This window comes from Aythya fuligula, chromosome 2 (assembly GCF_009819795.1).
Source record: "Aythya fuligula isolate bAytFul2 chromosome 2, bAytFul2.pri, whole genome shotgun sequence".
NCBI classification, from domain to species: Eukaryota; Metazoa; Chordata; class Aves; order Anseriformes; family Anatidae; genus Aythya; species Aythya fuligula.
Window position 1 is genome coordinate 37,061,917 of NC_045560.1, and position 24,602 is coordinate 37,086,518.

The 24,602-nt window shown below is 38.5% G+C and overlaps 1 protein-coding gene across 1 annotated transcript; it reads right to left on the reverse strand.

Moving 5' to 3' along the window:
* Window positions 1-4,707: 4,707 nt before the first annotated feature.
* Window positions 4,708-24,569, reverse strand: HACL1 (2-hydroxyacyl-CoA lyase 1). Its single transcript, XM_032182279.1, has 17 exons — window positions 24,503-24,569; window positions 23,496-23,600; window positions 19,677-19,717; window positions 18,408-18,488; window positions 15,953-16,025; window positions 15,369-15,446; window positions 14,253-14,347; window positions 13,671-13,783; window positions 13,011-13,146; window positions 11,761-11,866; window positions 10,656-10,739; window positions 10,317-10,418; window positions 9,580-9,734; window positions 8,043-8,201; window positions 7,643-7,750; window positions 6,866-7,052; window positions 4,708-6,504 (listed from the first exon to the last, which is right to left on the reverse strand). Exons 1-17 carry the CDS (start codon window positions 24,560-24,562, stop codon window positions 6,472-6,474), a joined length of 1,716 nt encoding a protein of 571 aa, XP_032038170.1. The 5' UTR covers window positions 24,563-24,569; the 3' UTR covers window positions 4,708-6,471.
* Window positions 24,570-24,602: the final 33 nt, after the last annotated feature.

The window sequence follows — 24,602 nt, forward strand, 5'->3', positions numbered from 1 at the left end:
TGAAGCCCATATAGGACCAGACCCACAGACTGAGTGATGATGTAAATTCAGCCACGTGGGAGAGTTCTGACTTCACAGCTCCACTCGTGCTGCTCACCCAGCAGGGCAGCAGGTCACTGTGCACAGCCAGCCAAACGCAAGCCAGTGCTAGTAAGTCTTCAGATGGATGAGCACATCCTAAGGGCAGCACATTGATGCCTAGCAACTTCCAATAGCAACCCTTTTGGCAAATTCGTCACTTAACAGATGTTTGATGCATTGCACAGCAAGCAGTGGCCTTCTGTCCCCCACTTCTCCATGCATCTCCACTTGCAGAGATACAAAACCGGTTAGAGACTTTCACTTACTTTACACCTTCCAGAAATTATTTGTCTTCAGAGCAGCCCAAATCTCACCCCATTTTTAGTTTTCAGATCCAAACTCTAACTTTGTACCTTTAGACCTGTTTCAAAGGCTCAGCCTTTCACTTTTTTTTTCCCCATGATTGATTCCCATGCATGCTTTTTTTTTTTTTTTTCCCCTCCCCATTGATTGATAATGGAACAAGCTACAGCATAGAAGAGTTATGAACATGATTAAACATTAGGGGATAATGCCAAGTGACTTCCATCAAAGCTATCAGAAGAACTACACTGTGGCCTTCTAATGCTGGAAGGCAGAACAAAACAAAACAACCTTAAAACAATAATTCAGCTGCTGACCTTTTTAACATCACTCCTCTTCCCCTTTCTTGTTGTTTCATCCTTGTTTTTCAAACTGCAAATCATTTAGCATTTGCTGTGGGATTGTTTATAATTCTGTACAACAGCGGGGCTGTTTGAGTGTATAAATGCAGAAAGCAGCAGACATACAGAAAGCCTCTGCATATCTACAATGCAAGCGTTTGCTGTAAAGAAACAGACAGTCAGGAATCTCATGGAGATGCAGAATGGTTATTTAGTGCCTATATAGCATGTCCAGCGTGTCCTCTTTGTGCTTTATCTGCTGCACAGGAGCAGACCACCATGCAGGGCAAACGCAATATGCAATGCTTTTTAGATGCAATGCACTCATCACGCATGCATCTAGAGGAAATGGAAATAGTTCTCAGGGTAATTCTTTCATCTTAAATAATTTGGGTTGTCTATTTGCTGTTTTTTACTCCTATTAGTGAAGGTCTGCAGGAGTTGCTGCCTGTACTTGTATCACTGCAGTGCTGCTGGAGGCACAGAGCAGGAGAGGATCTGGCAGTAATTGGCTCTCATGACTCCTACTTGAGTGATTTATCATCCAGCCTGCCAAGAAGCCCAATCAATTAAACACCACAAAGCACAATCTTCTTTTTTCCTCTGTGAACATTCTTGCTTTAACCGTCACTGTGGTCTCCGGACTCTCCATCCCTGAGTGCTATGTGGATGCTGGCAATGCAGCACCTGCACCTGCTCTCTGTACTGCACCATTGCATCATTAAGATGTAAGCAAACAGAGCAGAACACCAGGGCACACACCTTGAAAAATGCCCCTCAGCGTTGGCACTGCAGCTTTCTGCAGAGGATCCCTGCTAGGTGAGTTGCCAGAGCACCCCAATTCAGGAAAAGATGTGATCATGAATGGAACCTCAGACATCCAAGTGAAGCCAACGAAGCTGCTCCTGAAATCAAGCATGTGTTTTTTTTTTTTTTTTTTTTTTTTTTTTTAAGATAAAAAGCAAAAGTGCTGACCACGACACTATGGCAAGCAGAACTATGCAGAATAAACAAGACTTCTCTGGAACTGCACTTGTCAGGCAGCCCAGCCCACAACCCCACTTCAAATCTGCTGGGTCAGGTAGAGAGGCTTTGCCTTTTTACAGGGCTTTAAATTTCAAAGCCCGGGCAGTACTCTTACTGTGGTAGCACACAAGGCACAGAGTTGGGCACTGCACATTGCCCAGTCATCCTGGTACACCAGTTGTCGTCTTCTAAACACAGGATGCAGCTGAGCCTAATTAAACCAGACAAATGCATTTTCCAAGCTCCCTTTGCAGAATTAGGGAACTATAATTAAGGCTGCGCTAGCATTGCCATTTTAAAGTCCTACTTTTGAAGGTTCTCTCATTTGTATTAAAGACATCCTTGCCAAGTGGCAACTTGGCACACAGGGATGAAAACTTTGAATAAAGTCAGCTCTGACTCCAAGCTCAGTAATAAAGGGCTCACTGCTTTCAGCTACCTAGAATGAGGCCACAGGTGAGCTACCTATCTGGTGGTATAAAAAATACTTGCTAGGGCTGAAACGTTCAGTTTTCCCAACAGAATTTCTACCGCTTTTCTGAGCCCTTGAATGTTACCCCAGTCTTTGCAGTGAGCAGCTTTGTGGCCCGCCTAAAAAGGCGCTCACACCTAGCCCCCAGCCGCATCTCCTTGCTGTGACAAGGACACTTGAGGCATGCCTTCAAGTCCCCGGGTATTGGCATCAGCACCTCCCAAGGCCAAGGTCTATAAAATGCCCTACATGCACGTTATCTTAATGACAGCATCAAGGATAGAGATGACAAGTTCTTCAAGTGCTCTTTAAGAGTGCCAACTTTTTTTTTTTTTCCCCTTATACATCTAATGTGTTGATTTCATTACAGAGAGACTTTTATCCAGACACCACGGAGCTCTAGCTTGGACGCGTGCCTGAGGGCACGTTGTCACTGCGGCTGCAAGGTGGTGTGGAAGTACACAGACCTGCTGCAGCCACCACACAGCCAGCAGAAGGGCCTCTGCACCGGACATTTCGGTTCCCAGGTAGGGTACAGGTTATGCTTTTTCATGCTGCAACGGCTACAGTTAGTCAGTGCACAAAACCATGCCCAGGAATGCAGTGATTGCTTTCTGGAAGCAAGAGGCACACAGATTGATGGTGCTGCATACATTTTGGGTGCAAAAATGCTTAATGTGGGTCTTCCACTATTTCCTCATTTGGTAGCATTACCAACACTAGAGACTACAGGGAAATCTCCCATCAGCTAGCTCTGTGCAAAGATTTTTCTAAGTTGCTGACTTTCGTATGTCCATGGTGATTTATACAACCCCAGGTTGACAGCTAGTGCATTCTGTCAACTCCAAAACACAGCAACTCAAACTCTGTCTTAAAAGCATCCCACTTAAGAGTTTTCCCCAGGATATTACACAATTGCTCAGACTGCTGGAGCTGACAAGCCAAAAAAGTCTGAAGTAAACTATTCTACGCTACATATTCAGTGGTGTTTCCTTTCTCTCTACCTTGAAAACACTGACAAAAAATCTACAGAGTATTAACTGAAGCAAGCAAATTGTCATTCTATTAATTTCTCTTACTTATTTCTGCACTATTTCAGGCAGCCTAGAGATTCCTGGAAAGAACAGACACTGAAATAATTTTCATTTATATTAGTGTGTGCCATAATTAGCTCGAAGGGTCTGCTTTACTGAGGGCCTCTTTAAAACCCGTCCATCTGTTTTCCATCAAATCACCAAAAGAAACAGCAAATGTCCCCTTCAGAATAGCTGTTTCTTGCTCATTACGGTATCCAGTTATTAGTAAATAAATCAGAAGTTACACTGCCTCTATGTTGTTACAGTGATCAGCTCTGATATCTGCTGTGATCTCAGAACATCACTGAGTAGCAGGGTGACAAGCACGCTTTTCTACACTAAGCACAGCAACCGAGGTCTATTAAATAGCATAAAAAGCTGCACCTGGGATCTTCAGCCCAACTTACAAAGCCACAATGTGGCCAGGGCAGAAATAAGTCACAGGCTTTTGTGCATGCCTGTGTCTTCTCTTTGTAGAGGACAATCGCTGCTGGCTTGAACTGCTGAGTTTCCCCAACCTGAGCAGGCCACTGCAAGAAAAGCTTTCATGGGAACTAAACTAGTGATTGACAGAGGTCACCCATGATAGGTACACCAAATCTTCAAATATTTTTTATTTACCTTAAAAAAAGACTCAGAGCTGTGCCTCATTCAATCATAATTTAAACAAAGTACCTTACACTCAGTACCTCTTCCACAGCATCTTCTCTCAGCCGATGCCCTGGCCTTTTGCTCCTCGCGAGTTTGGTGCCTTGCGACTGTTCAGTACCTTTAATTCTGTGCTCTGGCCTTGAAAGATTTCACATTGGCTAAAGCCATATGGGCCAGCACTCCCTAGACCTATGAGATCTGTAGTTTCTTGCTCCTTTTAATAAAACGGGGACATGTCAAAGATATTTTCTTCCCATCTCAACTCTGAAAAAATGTTTGTCTTTCATGCAGTTTCAGCTGCCTAACACCCCCCTTAGATGCAACTCCATGGTGTAAGACAAGGCAAGCTATATAAACAAAGTAGCATGAATTTCACTTTTCTCAATAAAATTTCCTTTTGCTTTCTATAAATAGAAACTATGTTTGCTCTCCTGAAAAATACCCCTTAATTACTACAACCTGAGAGTTTCTATTGTATCATGGCATTAGTCTAGTTTAAAGCTATAAGAAATGCAGTGCTAATTCTTTTCTGAGCTTCTCAAAAGCTCAATGGCATCCAAACTAATGGTATCAATTATGTTGTCACCTCTCCACAGTTTCAAATTCTTTACTTTCCATCTTCCAGCTGCCTTATTAAAATGAACCGTGCATACTATTGCGGTTAATCAACAAGTTTTCTACAAATCCAACTTAAACTGATTTGCTACAGCTGACACAAAATGTTAACACAATTCAAGTACTCTTGTTAAAGGAGAAACACCAGGAAAATATATATTTTTATTAATTTTTAAATATCAAACAAGAATTTATGCATTTGTTTATCAAATACAAATGATTGCCCCTCTGGTCAGCCCCAACATTATCTCTTATGAACATTTTACATAATAGAGCGTGTTTAATCAGTTAAACACATCAACATCAGTTAACATATTAAAATAAGTTTGTGGAAAGTTATAAGGAGGAATGAAACAAAAACCTGTGCCAAGACCCAATGTTGCTCCATGCTCCCTGCAGAAGACCCCACAGAACACAGCAACTCTGCCATCTCAGAAGTCCTACACTAAAGTTTTCACACCCCACATATACATAGCCAAACACACAGCAAGTAGCGTTATCTCCAGCAGCCTGCAGTACTTGCTCACGTCAGATAGACCTGCACAAAAATAATACCCAGATTGAAGTGTAAGAACTAACAAGCTAAGGTTCTTCCAGCACATCTAACTGTAGCCCAGGACCTCCGGCCAGCCCAGTCCTTCTCTTCCTTCAGTCATCCAAATGCCTTTCATTAGTTAATTAATATTTAATGTTACTGGAATAACTGACCATAAAGCAACCAAAGCCCAATCAAAGCCAGAATTTTGTCATACGCGCAGAATAACAAAGAACCTGCCAGTGTATTTAAGAACATATAAAGTGACTTGCTTACTGTATACTGAACGTAGTTGTTGTAGGCCACTGTGACCGAAGCACAGAGAAAGAGCTACTTTTAAAGTCCAAGTTCTACGTCAGATTGTCAGATGCAAGTAAAAACAGTAGATACAGCCTCAAGTAGGCCAGCCTCTGCTCTTTAAAATCTCAGCTCTGTACCACAGTCCATGGGAGCTGGACACTAAGTTTCTATACAGTGAATACACTGTATGGAAGAGCTTTTGTTGCACAATTAACCAGGCATAGGGCAGTTGCTTTGTGATGCCAGCTGAACTAAACATTAAGCTCCAGCTAACATTCTCTTTCCTTTTCTTTTCTTTTCTTTAAATGCTTATAAGGATATACAGCCTATGAATCCTGGAAAGCTCATTAATGAGTTCAGTCCCATTTTCTGCCTACAGGGATGACAGTGCTTTTGCAAAGAGTAAAACTTCAAACAACATTTTAGTGTTTTTTCCTGCAAGCCCCAGAAGCCCCAGTTAACAGGCCATCACAACCCAACTGCAATAGACAAACTCAGTCCTTGAGTTTTTTGATACACTACTTCTACCTGGAGTAGAAGCTGAAAAAGCATCATGTAAAATTATGAGGCAACTATCTCCCCTGTGGGCTTCAGTGCACAACAAGGCAAACGAGCACTTTCATAATAAAGATCCTTCATTTTGCTCATTACAAGATCAGTTCTCAAACAAGTAACACGATGGTCAGATAAAAATGAAGCTACTGTAATCGCAGACTTCAGTGTTTCTAGCAGTAAAAACCACCAGCTTATTCCCTTCTTCCAGAGCTAAGATAATTTAGATATCAATTCACGAATCTTGATGGATATGACTATGAATAAAAGAAAAATTACACAGTTTTATCATCAATGTCTCTGTGCAATCAGCTCAGAAAGCCTAGTATGCATTAAAATGTGTCTTGTTCATTGTACAGTTACCTAATTTCAGCACTTAAAGATTACTTTAGTATCTTTTTTTTTTTTAATCCCATCAGTCCACTGTTTATGTAAAAGCATTTTACTGGTTTCACTTCTGGAAACCAATTTAGTTCTCCTTAATGCGTTGCCTTACACCACCATTAACTTCATCTTCTTTTACAGGTTAGATCGAGTAAGCCAAGGAAATTCCTGGAAGCCAAAAAGAGAATAAAATACTTATCAGAATGGGCGAACAGTAAGGGGATCCTGATACAAATATGTACTAACTACCAGATGGAATCCACAAGACATAAATAAAGACTGCTCAGAAAAATATTTTGTCTCATTTTGTCAGGAATGGGAAGGAACAACTGTCATGTCTGCAAAGAGTCATTAAAGATGCTAGGCATCAGTAGGAGCCAATGAAAAAACAAGGAAAGAAGACAAAGCAGTGTAAGGGCACTGATTTTGCCATCTCCCAACTCTGAAGAGAATCTGCCTTTCAATCATCTGCATTCTCTGCAGTTTTGGTGATGCTTCCTAACTACTCAAAAAAGGAAAACATAAATACCTGTTTCTTCCTGTCAGACTGTGGATCAATCATTACATTTATAAGAGAAGGTGTTTGCTTGTCAGTCATGCTTGCTTTCAGAGCTTTCTGCAATTCTTCTGGTGTTTTAACAAAATATCCTTTACCACCAAATGCAGACATAATTTCCTCATAGTGTGAATTTGGCAGGAGAGAAACTGGAGGTACACTGCGGTGAAACAGAAAACTCTGAGAAACAGCAGGGAAGAATTGCCAGATTGACCAATTTAATTACTTCATTGCACCAATTCTAAAAGTATGCTATGATTATTGTTCTGGCCTGATGAATTCTTCTGGGCTGGAGGAACTGTTTCCTATACCACTTAAGCTATGCTTACAGTCACACTTTCATCTGGAAACACTCTTGAGTAGGCTTTTAGCCTAGTTCAGGGCACAGGGATCTCAGCTCCAGAAGCAGAAGCCCAGCGTATACTTACAACACAGGCCTTGGGTAGTTTGGAAGACCACTGTCATTTTGGAGGTTATCCCACTATGAACTCTATATCCTGTGTGGCCTGAGCTGCTACTGGAACCTGAGATGACTAACAGAGTCATCTCTGCTAGACATTGTGTAAACAAAAGTCTGTAATTAGGTTAATTCCTCACCTTTGGTAACTGGTTCTTTTTTACTCAAACTAACCCTAGGACTTAGGTTCACTTCATGAAAAATTTCACTGTGAATCATAAAGCATTAAAAATGAACAGAATGACTATTTTGGTCATTTCTTCCTTAATTAACAAGACACTGAAGATGCTCACCATGTAGCAGGATCTCCATATTGTAACATTTCTTTCCAGTTATCCGCATTCAAACCAGTGTAAATCCCGTTGTTGTTTACCACGATAATCACGATTGGCAAGTTGTACCTACAGAGATACATTTGGAAGATCTTTGAAATATCTGTACCTTTCTGCAAGGTGTTGAAAGTGTTACATTTCATTAAAAATAAAACTATAAATTAAAAAAAAACACTTTCACCTGAAACATGATCTACTTGTTACTGGTAACAATACAGTCAAAAATGACTACGGATAGTGTTTGGCTTGTTTTCCTGTGTCTTAATTTAAGAGTACCCTATAACAGCAGCATTCTTGGCCTTCTAGTTTAATTGATCCAGGCAACATACAAAGAGGGTCTTCTTGAGCAAAAATGAGTTACCTGCAAATTGTTTCCACTTCCATCCCAGAAAATCCAAAAGCACTATCTCCTTCTATGCAGATGACTCGCTTTTCAGGTGTTCGGTCTTTAGCTACCAGTGCAGCTGCTATGGCAAAACCCAGTCCAACTCCCATTGTTCCAAAAGTACCTGCATCAAGCCTAAAGGTGAGAACATAGAATCTAAGATTCTCTAGAATCTCGAAGTTCACTCAAACTTTTCAGTTAATCCACAATTTAATTTTAATAATTACTCATATACTTTTCCAATAGTGTTTCATAAACAATTAGTTTGTTTGGATCCCAGATATGTGGATTATTATATTCATTTAAACATCAAATAAGACTGAAAATAATTTGAGACAAACATACTCAAACTAATTAAAATTGAGAACTCTCATACACTAGTGGTATTACAATAAAGAAAGACTATTCTTATATGCTTTTAGCTTGCATAGTAACATAGTAATTACTCTCGAGATAGGCAGACTACATGAAATCTCTCTGTATTTAATTCCTTGGAAGCGTAACTAGAAGTCTGAAAGCCATCAGTTAAATAATGCTGTTCAAACTTTAGTCTTCTGTTCAACTTTTGAAATCAAATTGCAAGCTGTAATTAAGTTAGATCATTTCAGTCAGAAGCACATAATGGAAACAAAAGTACATGAAGAACTAGATTACTCTAGGGTTAACTTCTCATATTTGCTTTCAGACATGCGCAATTCAATATGAAGCCAATTTACTGTGTCCTTATTTTAAAAAGTGGGAAAAATGCAAACTCTTCCTCCAAGTTCACTGGAAGTTTTTAGGTTTTGTTTTGTTTACAAAGAAGTATTTAGGTTCATCTAGGATGTGTTACTTTCACAAGAAGGCTCTAAGCTTCCCAGTCAGATCAAACGGTTCATCTCACCCAGGGAGAACTTTTTCCCCACTCTTCAAGAAACGGAACTTAATTCTTACCTATAATAATTCTGTGTGGTATAGCTTTAATAAGATGACATCCACACATTTCTGATTTTGGGTGCCTGCATTTTAGGCATACAGGTTTGCATGGAAGTGTGTTCAATATATAATTCAATTTTCAAAACGAACTTGTCTTCTCAAGTTTTCCCTGTTCTTTAAGTGTTATGTTTCAAAGAAACACTTGTTCTGCATGAATTCTTTTCAACATGAGATTCCAAACAACTATTCTTATTTTAAATCAGCATTTACCATACCCTTTGAGCACAGAAAGAAGCATCTGGATTGCAGAATTTATTATAATGCTCCTCGCTCACTTTCCACAAAAGAAAGAGTGAGAAACTATCATCCCTCTGCTGCAGAGCACACAGGTCACAGGGAACTTAAAATCTCTGACAGGACATCAGGATATGAGTGGATAACTTCCCTTTAGCCAACATACATCTATTTTGTTTAGAGACTTAAAAAAGAATTATAAAAATTCTGGGAATTATAAAAGGTTGATAAAAATTCATATAAATGAAAACATTTATATAAAACTCTAGTCTGTTGAGCCAGCACAACAAAGAAAATACCACACCTTTGACGGGGATAATAATTAGGAAGCATAGTTCGTCCAATGTCCATGGTGTTTGCTCCCTCACTTACTAAAATGCTGTCCTTGGGTATCAGTTCTCTGATGTGATGAAAGACTGTGTAGTAATTCATAGGCAGGGATTTCTGCAATGCTAATTCCTTAAAAATAACAGAATACAGAGTAAGGTGCAGAATTGAGATACATAAATAATACTATGGTACTATACAAGGTAGGGATGAAGTATTTGGCCTTCCGTGTTATATTTCAAGGTCACGTATGGTTTATTCTGGTCACACCACTTATCAGAGGTGCATTCTGGTCAGCAACCTGCTCCCTTGGCTGGCCCATCATTAACAGCAACCTGCTAAACCAAGCTTAACCTGAGTGACACATTAATTTTTTCACACACACAGGTTTCACTGTTGGTAACTCTAAACAAGTTGCCATCTGTATGTTAGGAGGAAGTTCAAAAGGGCGAACTGCTACGATTGATCTATTTTAATCCCACCTTGGAAAAAAGCATCTGAACTTGCAGAATATGGGTTGTATAAAGTTAAGCATACGCTGTCTGTGGTATTTTGGCTTGAGAGCTACTTACAGTTAATATAAATTGTTTCCACCAGCTTTGCTTTGGACATAAATGTCCGAACTAACTGAGAAGTTTGAAAATAGAGCAGTGATAAAATTATGTATCAGTACCTGTTAAGGCAAGAAAACTCCTAATTTCTTTGATATAATACCTTTGATCTTTCCTCATTGTTCTTTATTTTCTCTCTTAGTTTCTTCCACCACTCTGAATTAGAAGGATATTTCAGTAGTCTTTTGCTGAACTCTTCTAAAAGCTGCAAAGACATTTGAAATGTTGCAAATGTCTTTCAATAGATATAAGAATACAACAAGCATCAAGAACGTTATCAAGAAGGATCCCTACACAAACCAGAATCTTTAACATTTAACTTGGGATGCACAGCACGGGTACATTGCAGGAAACATGCCTTTCCTTGTTTTTGTTTTAAACTAGTAACTATACATCACAAGAAATTAAGGTCAAAAAAGGAGAACACCTGACATTACATTACCTGCTTAGTCACGGCATTTATGTCACCTAGTAAAGCTGCAGCTGGTCTCACATTATTCCCCAGCTCTTCTGCACAAATATCAATCTGTATTTCAAAAAGAAAGGCCACCATTAACTCAAAGTTATTATAGGGATTTACTTTTTTTCCAGTTCAAGTGAGGAACATTATCTGACTGTTTTTATACACTGTTTTGGCCGTACAAACAAATTCCTCTGCCTTTTACTGAAATAACATCTGGAAATGCTTTATTTGAAGTCAATTTTTAATATTAACCCTTGACAGTGAAAAAAAAGTGACTCTAAATGAGATTAAAAAGTATTTTTGCATTTTTTAGATAAAAGAAACAGAAGAAATACTGATTTCAAAAGTCAAAAAGAATTCTAGTTAAACAAAAAATGTTATTCCTCTGAAAAAGATGAAGTTTGGAAACTGAGATAATGTTCCAGATCACTGAAAGCGGGCCAGCCACACTGCACTAAGTCAACTATTACTCTTCGATCACAGGCTCTAAGGAAGGGTATCTTTGGGACATAATCAATTTAACAACTTGTCTTTCTAGGAGCTGGCATATTACCAAATCCACTAATTAGTTAAATAGCCTTTCTTTTTTTTTTTTTTTTTCCCCCATGAACATCTCTGAGTGACTGAGCTCTTATAATGACTGACTGACTCTGGATCTGAAGGTAATTGTCTTTTGAAAATATCCAACTGAGAGAGCAGTCGAACAGTACGAAAGGTTTCACAATTTAAGGACAATTTGTTTTCAACCACTGACATTCCAGAGCTCCGAAGATCATATGCATATCACGAGTCCGATCTTGTATTAAACAACTACACAAAAGTGTCTGCCCTCCTCACAACATCAGCACCAAGTCCTTTATAGCTGGAAAAGTTTTTTAAGCATTTTTAGAAAATACAAGGAATAAATTAAAATTAAAGGAATTACAACTATTTCTAGAGAACTACTGTAACTATGTGATCTCTATTGCGCTGTCTGTAGGGCAGAATTTGCCACAAACTATGCTACCAAAATAATTTGCAAAAACTGCTCTAGACAATGCTGGAACACAGAGGACTTCCTTCAACTTGTAAATTTTGTGCTTACCTGAATAACCTTTACATCTTTTCGAAACCTTGGTGGAAGACCAAAATGCAAAATCCAGTTCAACCTTGCACCAAGCAAGATGACTACATCAGCATGCTGTAATGCCCTATAAAGGCAAACGAGAATTAGATTAGGAGGAATTGTTGCTAAATTTAAAAGTGTTTTCAAAATTAGAAGTAATAATAATCATCAAAGTATATATGTATATATGTATAACCACAAGAATGTATGTATAATCCTTTCCTCCTCTCAGCTTCTTGTTTAGCTCTATAAACCCCTGAACTTTTACATAGCCAATCATTAAGCCATTCTTGAGTTTAGGAGCTCAAGAAAAAAAAATTACTGTTTTCCTAATACACTGTGTTAAGAAAGTAATTGTAACACTGGGAGACTAATAAAATGCTACCATGAAGCTGAGGTTAAAGCAAAACACTCACTACTCTGATACTGACAACGGTAATTGCCAAAATTAAGAGTGTTGCAGCCCTCTCAGTTTAGGCTCCTGTTAATTTACCTTCCAGCTATGTACACAATACATGGTGTTTTCTTTTGTTCTCAATTTTTCTTATGAGTATGCTTACCAATGATAAAGCTATGATCCCTGACAAAGGGCAAATGTTTTAGTTTTCGAGTATAACAGTGTGCCATCTGCAAGCTAACTGTGCATACTCATACCTGCCACGGTTCTTACAGTTCACTCACATTAGTTTTGCAAAAACTCTTATGAATAAAATTTTATAAATTCATTCAATAGATTTTGAAATACTTTTCTTTTTCTTTCTAACTAAAGTGCAATACAGTGATGGCAAACACCACACAACTACTGCAGTTCAAGTTTTGCTGTCTGTTATGTGTGCACCGTTTGCTTCTCTGGTGTTAAAGTAGAAGGCTAATAGTTTTTCAAGTGCACTAAATTAAATACTTAAGATAAACTGTTCACTAGTTTCACTTTGTTATGAAATGCACACTAGCAACATTGATACATCTACTTGCCATAGGTTTCATAGCTACAAAAGACTAGCTCTCAGACAAGCATCTTCCTGGTCCGCATTCTAAGCGCTGTCAGAAGCAATTCACCTAAATTTGTTGTTTCTTTCCAAGCAAGATCTTCAGCACTCTAAAATGAGCTGCGAAACATAGCTGAAAACACTTTCTGATGTATATGTTTTGTCTTCCCTGGAATTTGTAAAACACCACAATTCCCAGTTGTTTCTCAGATGTTAGGGTTAGAAGCCTTGCTTTATATTTACGTGGATCTTGCTGCAGCTACACAATTTGGATGGTTATCAGGAACTACTCCTTTTGCCATTGGGGTAGGTAAAAAAGGCAGTCCACAAAGGTCCACCAACTTTCTGATGTTATTTTCAGCATGTGAATAAGCAGCACCTGAATGAAACGAAAGAGACTGCTTAATACTACTGAAACTTACTGCATCCACCTGAGTTTCAATTAGCCTGGTTACATTAGTGGCAGAAAAAGCACTATTTCCCATTGTGAAAGCTGCCTGTTACTTTTCATTCTGGAAAACTCAAATATAACACACTGAACAATAGGTATTTGGGCTCAAATTTAATTTTGGATGGTTGAAGTTCTGTATTATGGCATAGAAATTTGTTGGGAATTTGGGAATTCCTGGTGGTATCTTTACAGTTAAAAAAAATGGCTGTTTTTTTTCTGCTTAAACTCATATTTCATCAACCGACTTTTCTTTTGACCTAGATGAAAAAAAGGAAGTTGCACAAAATTAAAATGTTTTAGAACAGATTTTAACATCAAATTTCAAAGTTGTTTTTTTTTTTTTTTTTTTTTTTTTAATATAGTGTGAAAAATAGATGGCTAACATTAGTGGGGAAAAGAAATCATTTCGGTCATTGGTCTTTTCCTACATATGTGCAGTCAAAGCATGCTACCTTTGCCAATGATTAACAGAGGCTGCTTGGCATGAGCGATAATAGATACTGCCTTGGATACAGCAGAGTGTTCAGCCATGCTGGTGGGAGGTGGTGGGCAGCATTCTACGTACCTGGAAAAAAGGCAGAATAGAAGAGGGTCTTTAAAAGAAAATACAAAAGAAGAAATGTCAGAAGATAAGACCCATTGTTTAGCATAAAACCACAGCTGCTTCATACCACATTACCCACAGAATTTATGAGAACAGAATACATATATTTTTTAAAACAGACTCCAAAATTTTGCTTGCATGTTCCTTTAATCCTATAGGTAGCATTACTCCAGAGATGAAGTAACATTGGTGTTCTACCATCACAGTAATTCATTCATTTTTTGCACACTTAATGATAAACTATAATCCAAATAACATTATAATGGAAAGTTAAATTAAGAGAGTCAATTTTTAGTATCATTATTTCAGCCTCATAGCAGATTATTTGATCTCTTTTTCTTTTTATCTTTTTCTTAAGAAAATACTAAAGAAACTTAAAACTAAAATTTATTCAGTTCCTTGAAAAATAATGAATGTAATCTGTACATACTTGACAGAGCTCTTATTCACCTCCAGATTCACAAAATCTCCAGGTATGTCAATATAGCAGGAACCTGGACGACCATACATGCTGGTTCTTACAGCCTAGAAAACAGATGATCAGCTTTAACGCATTTGGAAGGATGTTAAAGAACTTTAAACAAACAAACAACAAAGAACATGCTTCAGTATGTACTGAGGTGTTTCAGATTGCTGAACCATCACAGGGAAAAATCCCAAGGACCGATTTATACCTATAGATTTAAGGTTTAACAGTTATTTACATTTCTCCCTACGCACAGTATTAGACTGTAAATTCTTTATTTAATTTAGAATAAGACAACTGTATTACAAGCAATTGTATTTGGAAATACTAGAATAAAATATTTAAGGTAGCATAAACAGAGAAAAAAGACAACCAACTCCTCCATCTTCTATTATGCTCTTAGCTCTTCTGTTACAGCTAGATATTCTGAATTTCAGAATTTGCACTTCTGAAAACAGCATTATTCAGAATTATACAGAATTCAGGCTGACATGGCTAAATTGTTCCTAGAGCAGAAGTCTTCTGAAACCCTTCCTGAAGCATGGAGATAAGGATGTGTTCTTTCTCAGACAAACATGCAAAACAAACAAACAAAAACAATCTGCACACCTCAAATCTAAATACAGCCATCTCCGCCTCTCCTCCTCCAAATCTTCGCATAATGAAAGCGCTTAGTAACAGAACTTCAGAGCTAAAAGAATTGAAGTTTGCATTATTGCATTTCTGGTTCTTGCACATCTCCCTAAGAGCATTTTTTCATCAAAATCCTTGCAGCTCTGACTGAAGCTAACAAAAAATGCTGCAGGCATCAGTAAACATCAGACTAGAACAATATTTATTTCTAATCTTTTCCACAGCACTGTTCATAGAAAAAAAAAAAAAAAAAAAAAAAGCCCTGGGTGTTAATTCACTCAGTCAACATCACCAGCTAGCATCTGCATGATCAAAGTAGTTATAGTAGCAACTTTACAAAACAACAACAAAATCAACAAATCAAACAAACAAAACAAAAGAAAAAAACCCACAGACCTTATGCAGTAGGAGACATTTACAAGATGTTCTGTTGCTAATTTTTCATACCTTTTCAATAACAGCAGGAATAACTTCAAGGCTGCTTGGGCGGACAGATAGTTTGTTGTACAGCCTACCAGCTTCAACCTAAATAAATCAATAGAATGGTTAAACGCATTTATCAAAGCGATTTGGTCATTTCCAACTCCCTTCGACATGAATGAAATGAAAAAATGACAGATTGAAAGCAACAAGGGGAAAACTCCCACACAGAAAATCAAAGTTCCTCAGCTGGTGTAAATTGTCAAGCCACACTCATTCACTAAGTGCTTATGTATTTTTCCCAGGAAGTGCTGCTTCTGTTCTTGTAAGGTTTATTTTTTTTCTCTTCCATCTCAGAACAGACAGGCAAGGACAATAAATACCAGCTGAGACCTAAAACAGCACGAATTGCAGCATGATGATGGATAAAGACAATACAAGTAATCTGGTGGATTACAGTGTCAATGTTAAACCAGTAGATGGAGCAAATCAACAGCATTACACAACCTGCTAGGAAACGTTAGTAACTGGGATTGTTATCCCTACACTAAGGAAGAAATATCACTGGTTATTTAACTGAAACTATTTTGTAGAAAGTTATGTCTATGTACCTGTGGAAATTCTTGGAAAGCTCCCATGGTTTCCTGATTTCTGTCAGAAGACCCTCCAATAACAATCAAAGGCCTAGAAAAGGATTAAAAAATATATATGCATACATATGTTTTTGTAACAGCAATCACATCTGTAAATTCACCTTACTGCCAAATCCTACTACTGTAAAGACATCAACGTGAATAGAAAGTGGCCAGCACATTACAGGGGTGGACTCTAAATATCAATATCAGGTGGTTGACTTCTTAGCAGCCTTTAGGTGTCTAGTTTTAGAACATTCTGGCCATATTAAATGATAGTTTAAACCAGTCTGTTTAACAGTGACAAACCCTATATTCCTTTTTCATGTTTTTATTTAAAAGTATTAATAAAAAAATAAACTACTTCCCAAAATTTTGAAATACAATAAGGAGAATACTCTATTCTTAATACAGCTACCCCCAACAGCTATACCTTCAAAATATTTGATTTTGCTTTTAAATCTTATATAATTGTAACCAGAAATAAGTTTTTCCCCCGTGTACTCATCATACTGTACTACTGGCACTATACTGTAGACATTTGTAAGAGCGGTGCTTATTACTGCAAGTAGTTAAATTAAATTAAGTCCAAAACAACAGTGAAGCAGGAAGAACACTGACTACAATGAAACTAATAAGAGTTTCAAGCATTATGGACTTGGAAGAGAAGAACTTTAGTAAACTGAAAAAAATCAAGTGCAATCTCTGGTAAAGAACAGTACTGCACCATGCGACAGCATACAGAAATCTTTAATGCAAACTCTTCTTCGGAGTTTATTTTCAAAGCCTAACTGAAATAACAAAAATCTTTTGCTCAGGGTGAGGCAGGAAAGGAAGCAGCAGTGTTGTAGGTAATTTTTAATGTGAAGTAACACATTATACCCTTGGAAATGTAGTTTACCAAGACCTCACTAGCTTCCTAGTTGGCTAGATTCACATGTCCAACAGCTCACTGTGACAAGTTTCCAGGGTAAACTAAAGGCTCTTCCACTCAAGCAACCTGTGTTCAGGCAATAAAATCAAAAAACACAATCACTAGTAAATTGTGCTATCAGACTGCTTGACTTTCTTACAGTCGATATAGTAGAGGGTTTTTTCTCCTGGATGGGACTGAAACAGTAATCAGAAGAACAGGTTTCCAGACTCAAGGAGGATAACTCTGAGCTCTAAGGACCATCCCTTAGAATTATTCGAAGTCAGTGCCAGTGGGGTCAGTTCAGCCATTTGCCTCCTTCTGTGAGAAGTAAGCCAACGCTCAATCTACCGCAGCATGTTAAAAGCCAGGTATTACGTCACGGAATCACAAGACTTAATGCTGGGTGCTAACCTTGCCTTAAAGATTTGGTCTCGTTATGTGACTTCCTTGCCCACGATGGGGACGTAACACCTTGTTGCCACAGAAGCTAGAAGCCCTCTCTCTAACTTCTGCTCCCAGCTGCGTACCCCATTGTCAAATCTTCCGGCAAACTAGATAAATTGCTTCTTTATCCTTTTGCCAAGTGCACAGGTTTACACAAGATAAAGTCAGGTAAACAGAGCTTATCTCAGACAGGAAACAACTTGTGAGAAAAGAGAAATGTCTCCTGCAAGCACAATGTGTTTTGTTTTTTTCTTACAGCCAAATTCATGACTGCTCAAATGCAAAGTTTTCATGTGATCTATTTTTATCTAAAGCCACATAGGGACAGCAAAACTTCAGTCGATTTTTTTTAAAAAAGTTTTAACACTATATATCTTTTTTCAACGTGTTCGAAACTTTGTTAGAGCTCCCATTATCTAGCTTCCCTTGTCCATCAGCCATTTCTAATCTAATTCTCCAGGTGACGTGTGCTTGGTAACACCACAGCTTCTCCCCAAAAAACCTCACACAGCATTCTGAACAGCTTTTAGTGGCAGACCAGCTAAAGTTGCCATGTTTCAGTGAAGGCTTGTGGGAGTACATGCTATCGCTGTACCATCATTTAATTCAATTCTTAATTACCCCTCAAAATGTCTGCGTGGGGAGCAAACACAGCTTCAGCTTTTAACAATGCAGTTGTCAATTTGTTCATGTATGAAATATGGCAAATACAGTAATTCAAAGGTAACATGGCTTTTCAATTTAGAAAAAGCTCAAACTCTTAAAAAAAAAAAAAAAAAAAAAAGTAAAGCATTATAGGCTGAATATCATCTTTATTTGAAAACATATCCATGCAATCAGGTATGTTGACAGATTTTTCAATAATGCATACTGGGGTAAGAAAAAAGAATTTTATCCAGGAGAGTACAAAAAAAAAAAAAAAGTAAATTACTTTTAGGGAAGACAAATGAAGAATTTACTTCTGATTGCATAAAGAAAAAAAGTTCCCATACTAAATACTGCAAAGCCCAGTATCTGCAACAAATAATAGCAAATAATTATTAGAATTTCAAAGAGAAAATGCACTTAAATTACCAGCAGTTCACGGTTGCATTTGCCATCCCACCAAGGGCATGTAAAAAACCTGGACCAGACACTACAAGACATACTCCTGGCCTAGAGGGAAGGAAAAAAAAAAAAGAAAAGATGCTGAAATACAAGATATTGAACTCGTACTTATGTTTTCAAAACGCATCGGCAACATGGGATTTACACGAAGGACTGATATTGCAATCAGAAATCATTTATCAACCCAATTAAAAAAATCATGTGAACTGTTGTTACATGCCACCCGCTCATGCAATGTCTGTGTCTGCTATACACACAGGTTCATCGTGTTTCACTTCATGATTTCTCAGCTCCGTGTTTCTTTTACCACATCTGCTCCACCATTTAGCATTGATGTGGATTTGGTACGCCCCCCCTTTTTTCAGTTTTCTCAACTCCACTTTAGCACTTTAGTCAACGAAGAAAGCTCGCAAAGAGAGAAGTGCATCTGACTCAATGCAATCTTATTTATAACTCTATTATAGTCTAATTCAGGCAGAGACACTTCTTATTCCAGTGAGATAAAAATCCTCGTTTTTAACTACTGAGCATTCCTTAGTGGCTCTACAGACTCTCTAAATAGGAGAGAAAAAAAATCATCTTCTTTCTAGGGGTCTATTGAAAGGAAGAAAACCCAAATAACTGTGTATCACAGGTATAACACTTGCAGATAGAATAAGGATTGATCCTCTGCATCATCATGTCTGCATTTGTGAGTAAGCAGACAGCAGATGGTACTTTAGGAAAGGATCCCTGGGATACCCTTTAAATCACAAGCCACAGAATCCCAACACTAAGACCAAAATGCAGTGCATGAGGAAAAGCCAGCATTTCATCTCAGGAGAAGGGGAGACAGGCAGGCATGTGATTAGTCTCTGTATTAGCAAGATATTTGTTGAGTAAATAATGACAAGATTAAGTTATAGCAGGCCTACCACATTGCAGCAAACCACGATAGTGTCATTTCTGCCCCTCACACCAATGATGTTAAACAAATAATCAGAAATCAAAGGGGAAGAATTAAAGACAGTTATAAGATTGACAGTATTATATGAGTTTTAGCTCCTGCTCTGAAACATACCAACAGAAATATTGACAACTGTACTGACAATTCATTTAAAATTGATGTCCCTGTTTAACTGCCCTATCTCTGCATATGCTAAAAAAGAGCTCCAAAACAGAAAAACGTTCCTAGCTTCTGTTGAGTTACTACATATTAAAATAAATATTGTAAATATTGATAAATATGGAATGTACCTGCCAGTCAAATATCCAATAGCAGATGCAGCATAACAGGCCTGTTGAAAAGATTGTGGAATTATACAATTATTATTATAAACTTGTTTCATGATATTTAAATAATGTTCAATATCAATACTGAAATTAAGCAAGCATGGATTTTTCCCTGATAAATACAGCTTACATAGAAGCACCCCTTCACCCTCTCCATTTTAGAGATATGCTCATGAAGGTTTATATGAAAAATCTCAGGACTTCACAGATAACATGGAAGAGGGATTTATGTAGACAGGCGACGAACAGAAATGCAGCCATCACTGGAATGACTCATATTTCAGAAGTTAAGGGAAAGGTTGTAATCGTAATTTTATCTTGAAATCAGAAAGTTCTAACCCTTAAGGCAAAAAAAATCATTTTGCAATTTTTCTCATTTTATTTTTATTTTTAAAGTAAACTGCTGGCCTTCTAGCCTACCTCCCTTATTTTGAAATAGAGCTGGGATTTTGTTTTTTATTTATTATTATATTTCAAGTACCATTGTGGCTAAAAGAGTAAGTGACACCAAAGATCTTTCTAAACATTTAGCGAGCTGCTAAACATTTTCCTCAGACCTATGAATAATTCTAGGTAACAAAACATGTTAGCAATCTGAGCTTAAATGAGTGAAACATAGCTTTATAATAAGCTGTTACAAGGAAGGAGAAACTGTCTTGAATATCCTCATGCTCTTACAGATATAGACTAACTGTCACAGTAAAAAAGTGGGGCTTAGTAGAAGAATAATAGGCATACCTTATTTTCTTTGCAGCAGTAGATAAGGGAATTGTTGACAAAAAAAGCACACTGACAAGAAAAATCTCTTCCTACTTTTCATAAATCTTTGACATAGAGAGGAAAAATATCACTGATATAAGAATTAGGTAACTATTTGATGACACTGGTATGCAAAAGTTTAGAAATAATATTTGGAGTAGGTGTTACTAAAATCCTGCTAATGAAGCTCAAAGCATGGTGCTGAGTTTCCATGGCAATGTTGTTTGAGAACTGAGTGGCAAAGTAAACAGCACACAGAATTTAAGTTCACGTACAGTCATTGCCATTAAGATTTTTACTGTTTATTTCTACAAGGAAGCAACGTGACTAAAACTATCGCTATTTAGAGATTAGGAGATTGTAAATAGTTCTGAAGCTATACTTGAAGATTTTTTGTAAAAGGATTTTTTTATTCTTACTGTTACATCTAACATCTTGTCCCACTAACACATGAGCACCTGCATGCATATTATCTGTCAAGGTCACAACACAGTGGCTCAGCTGAAAGCAGATCCTTATGTTCCTCATGCATTCCAGAAGGACCTGGGCACATAAAATGTCATTAACCTCCCAAACTGCAGTCAGCATTAGCGAGAAATACAGTAAACCCAGATGCTGGCACTGAAGTCAAAATTTAAAACTACTCGCGAACATGGGGTTTTGAGCTGTAGCTAAAGCAGAGGGCTGCTGCTCCCAGACAACTGGAAACATTAAGCAGGGTTTAACTAAATCTTAGCCTGTTTTCAACTCACATACAAGCAAATTAATACAATATAACTAGTAAACAACACTTAAACATTTTTTGTATGTAGTTATCTGGTATAAACACAACAACCATGACAAGGAGCAGGCCTGAGGTCCTTACACTAATTGTGCCTAAATGTACCTTACCCTACCCTACACATTCTGGGACTGGCAGTAGGGCTTGTGACCAACTTGCTAGGAGAACCTGCTATAGGCACATGAGGCTGCTGCTTGCTACATGGTGTCTTCTGTTATGTACAGCTTAAGTGTAGGCTTGAAAAGCCCTTCCTTGCAGGTGTGACCACCGGTTGAAAGCAGCAGTCCCAGAATAATAAGTAACTTGCTCATGGACTATTACTGGCCACCGAAAAAATGCAGCTTTGAAAGCTGTGAAAATGCTGCTTTTGCTCTTTTGCTTTAGGAAAATAACAAAAAATAACAAACAAACAAACAAAAAAAAAAACACACAAAAGGAACAGAACAACCCAAATGTGTGAAAGGGCAAGGCACCTGCCTTGGCCTGCGCCATCAGCACCCGTCCAACACCACACAGTCCAGGCACGGAGGCCAAGGGCTATGAACTGTTCACAGACTGCAACATCTTACAAAACGAGATCTTGAAGCTGGGGGTGGAGAAAAAAAGATGTCCATTTTGGTTCCAGCTGCCCTTACTGAGAGGCTCTCAAGCCCAATTCCCTTTGCAGCTACGAGCATCAGCACCAACTTTACTGCACCAGCTCCAGCATACTGGATGTTCATCACAAACAAAGGACATTGTTATCAAAAACGGACTGCTCTGAATACATAGCAGTGATTACTGTTTAAGATTAAGAACTAAACATTAGCAATACGTGGTGTTAAATGAATAAAAATCAAATAGTTTTTTTTATGGTTTAAAACTAACCTATCGATCTAAATCTATCAGAGCGATCTCTACCCAGGGACAAACGCACAAAAGACACACCCCTGTTGAGTTGCAACATAACTCAAGTGTTCAAGTGGCAAGTGGGTCAGGGGTTAAACTGCTAGCAGCAAATCTGGACCATGTTACAGGCTGCAGGGATTAGCTGAAGGATAAACCTTTAACTTCATGCTTTAATCTGGTCTTCCTGCTCTAACAAGTTCTTATACAAACGTGCTTTTGCTACATCTGGCTCAGAAATGAAGCATACACTCAACTCCCGGATAAAACTTTGTCTTCCATACATCTCCAATCACATACATCAATATGAATAAAGGGAGCAGCTGCATACGTGTCCTCTGCAACCACACTGCACAACTAATAAACTTGGACAATTAGAAACATTAGGACATGTAAATATTAATCGTATCTTGAATACATGATACATACAAACATTTTACCCTCTCCCCTGCCAAGTAGTTACTCTGTCTTCATTGAGGACAAAGAACAAAACAAAACCTGCCACAAGATATCCTTGGTTCATCCTTGCCCATTCCCCGAGAAGAGAAACCCTGATGTTTTGATGTTAAAACAAGTCTTCAAGCTATTTCAATAACCCTAAATAAAAGTATCTCACTGTTTACAAGGTAAAATGTTTCTTGTCTTCCTTGCTCTAACAGAAAAGAGCCTAGTAAAGAGTGATAGACAGCATCTCATTTTGCAGTGCAAAGCAATCTTCTCTATTAATTACAGATACATGACAAAATTAATTTAAATTATGCTAATAACTAAAACTAAAATTAGAATACTTGCTAAGTGGTGTACAGGAATATAAAGACCATGTTGACATCCTGTATTAAATACACCTTTTAAATTTTTTTAGCGCACGTTTGCCTGTCTCACATGGTAGATACAGACTTTCCATGTAGAGACGTGCATTCCTCTGAGTTCTCACACTCTTATATACGTGTCAGGATCAGACAGCAAAACCACACAGTTCATGACCACCTGATTCAGGAGAGCTGTTCTTAACTTCAAATTCAATAAAGAATGCTATCATATTCAACCTCAGGATGTCCAGGAGACCACTGAATTCTGGAAATGTTACTACAGGGGAAAAAAACAAACCCAGAACAGTGGCAATCACAATTGTGGCAACACAATCAAAATGCTAACAACCTCAAGTCTGATTTCTGATACCTACGCAACTAACCTGAAATATAGGGAGACTACTTAAGTGTAGACTAGTGCAGTAGCTGTTTCTCTGCTGTCTCCTTAAAAGAATGTTCAGAGGCTACATTCTTTCTAGTAAGATGATGGATTTCATTCTGTTGTAAAACAGATAAAGAAAGGATTGGTCCTACCAGGCAGATACTTACAGCTTGTTCATTTCTCATTCCTATGTATTTGATTCCAACTGCTTGGGCTGCAACTGCGATTTCAGTGACTGGAATACCAACAATGCCAAACATGTATTCAATATTCTAAAAAGAAAATGTTAGAAGCCATCAGAATGGTTTTCAAATGTCAGAGTGGAAACAAACAAACAAACAAACAAACAAACAAAAAACACACACACCATACCATCACATATATTCACTTAAAACTTCATGGGACATTTTAAGGTGTACAATGACAGGTGTTATTTGCAGCGCAGTCCTCTGTAATTGTTCCACAGTTCGCAGACCTCCAAAACCCACTCCTCTCACAACGGCTCAGCACAGCTCAGCACTCAATTCATCTCTTTCTGATGACCACTTCTTACGGTGTCTCTCCTCCATCATTTTCCCATTAATCAGTATGTCAGCTTCACTGACTCTGAGAACTCCTAGTACAGTTTCCTCTTGTTAAGCTTTCAGTGAGAATTAATGTTAAAAAAAGCCCCAAGAAACAACTGGGATTATACTTTGTGAGGGCAAACTGACAAATGACAAGATGATGTGAATTTTTATGGCAACCAAGCTACCTTTTCGCATGTGGTAGTCCAAACAGAAAGGCTTTTGGTACAATTAGTGCTAATTCTACACCATTTCGAGTTTACATAAACAACAGAGGCTACTGGTAACCTCAAACGTGCTGCAGGTGCTGTGTACCAGTGGAAGGGGTGATGGACATTGCATGACAGCATCCTGCGGTGAGTTTGCGGGGGCCCAGCAGGCTCCTGAGAGGGAAGAGCCGAGCGAAGGCCTCTGGGCAGCGGCCCCACAGACCTGAGCCCCGCCGCTCCCTCACCTCCACCCGTTACCTGACGCCCCCGGGCCGCCATGGGACCCCCCCTCAGGGCAAACCGTGCCCAGCTCGGGCAAAGGGAGAGGCCGAGCCGCGCACAGCCGCGCACAGCCGCTCCTCCCCGGCCTCGCCTCGCCCCGCACGGCCGGGGCCTTACTTGAGCTCGGAGCGCCTCGGCCACCAGCAGGGCCCCGCTCACCGCCTCCCCTGCCGCCATGACAGCGCCTCCGCCACCTGAGGCGGCTGAGCGACACGCC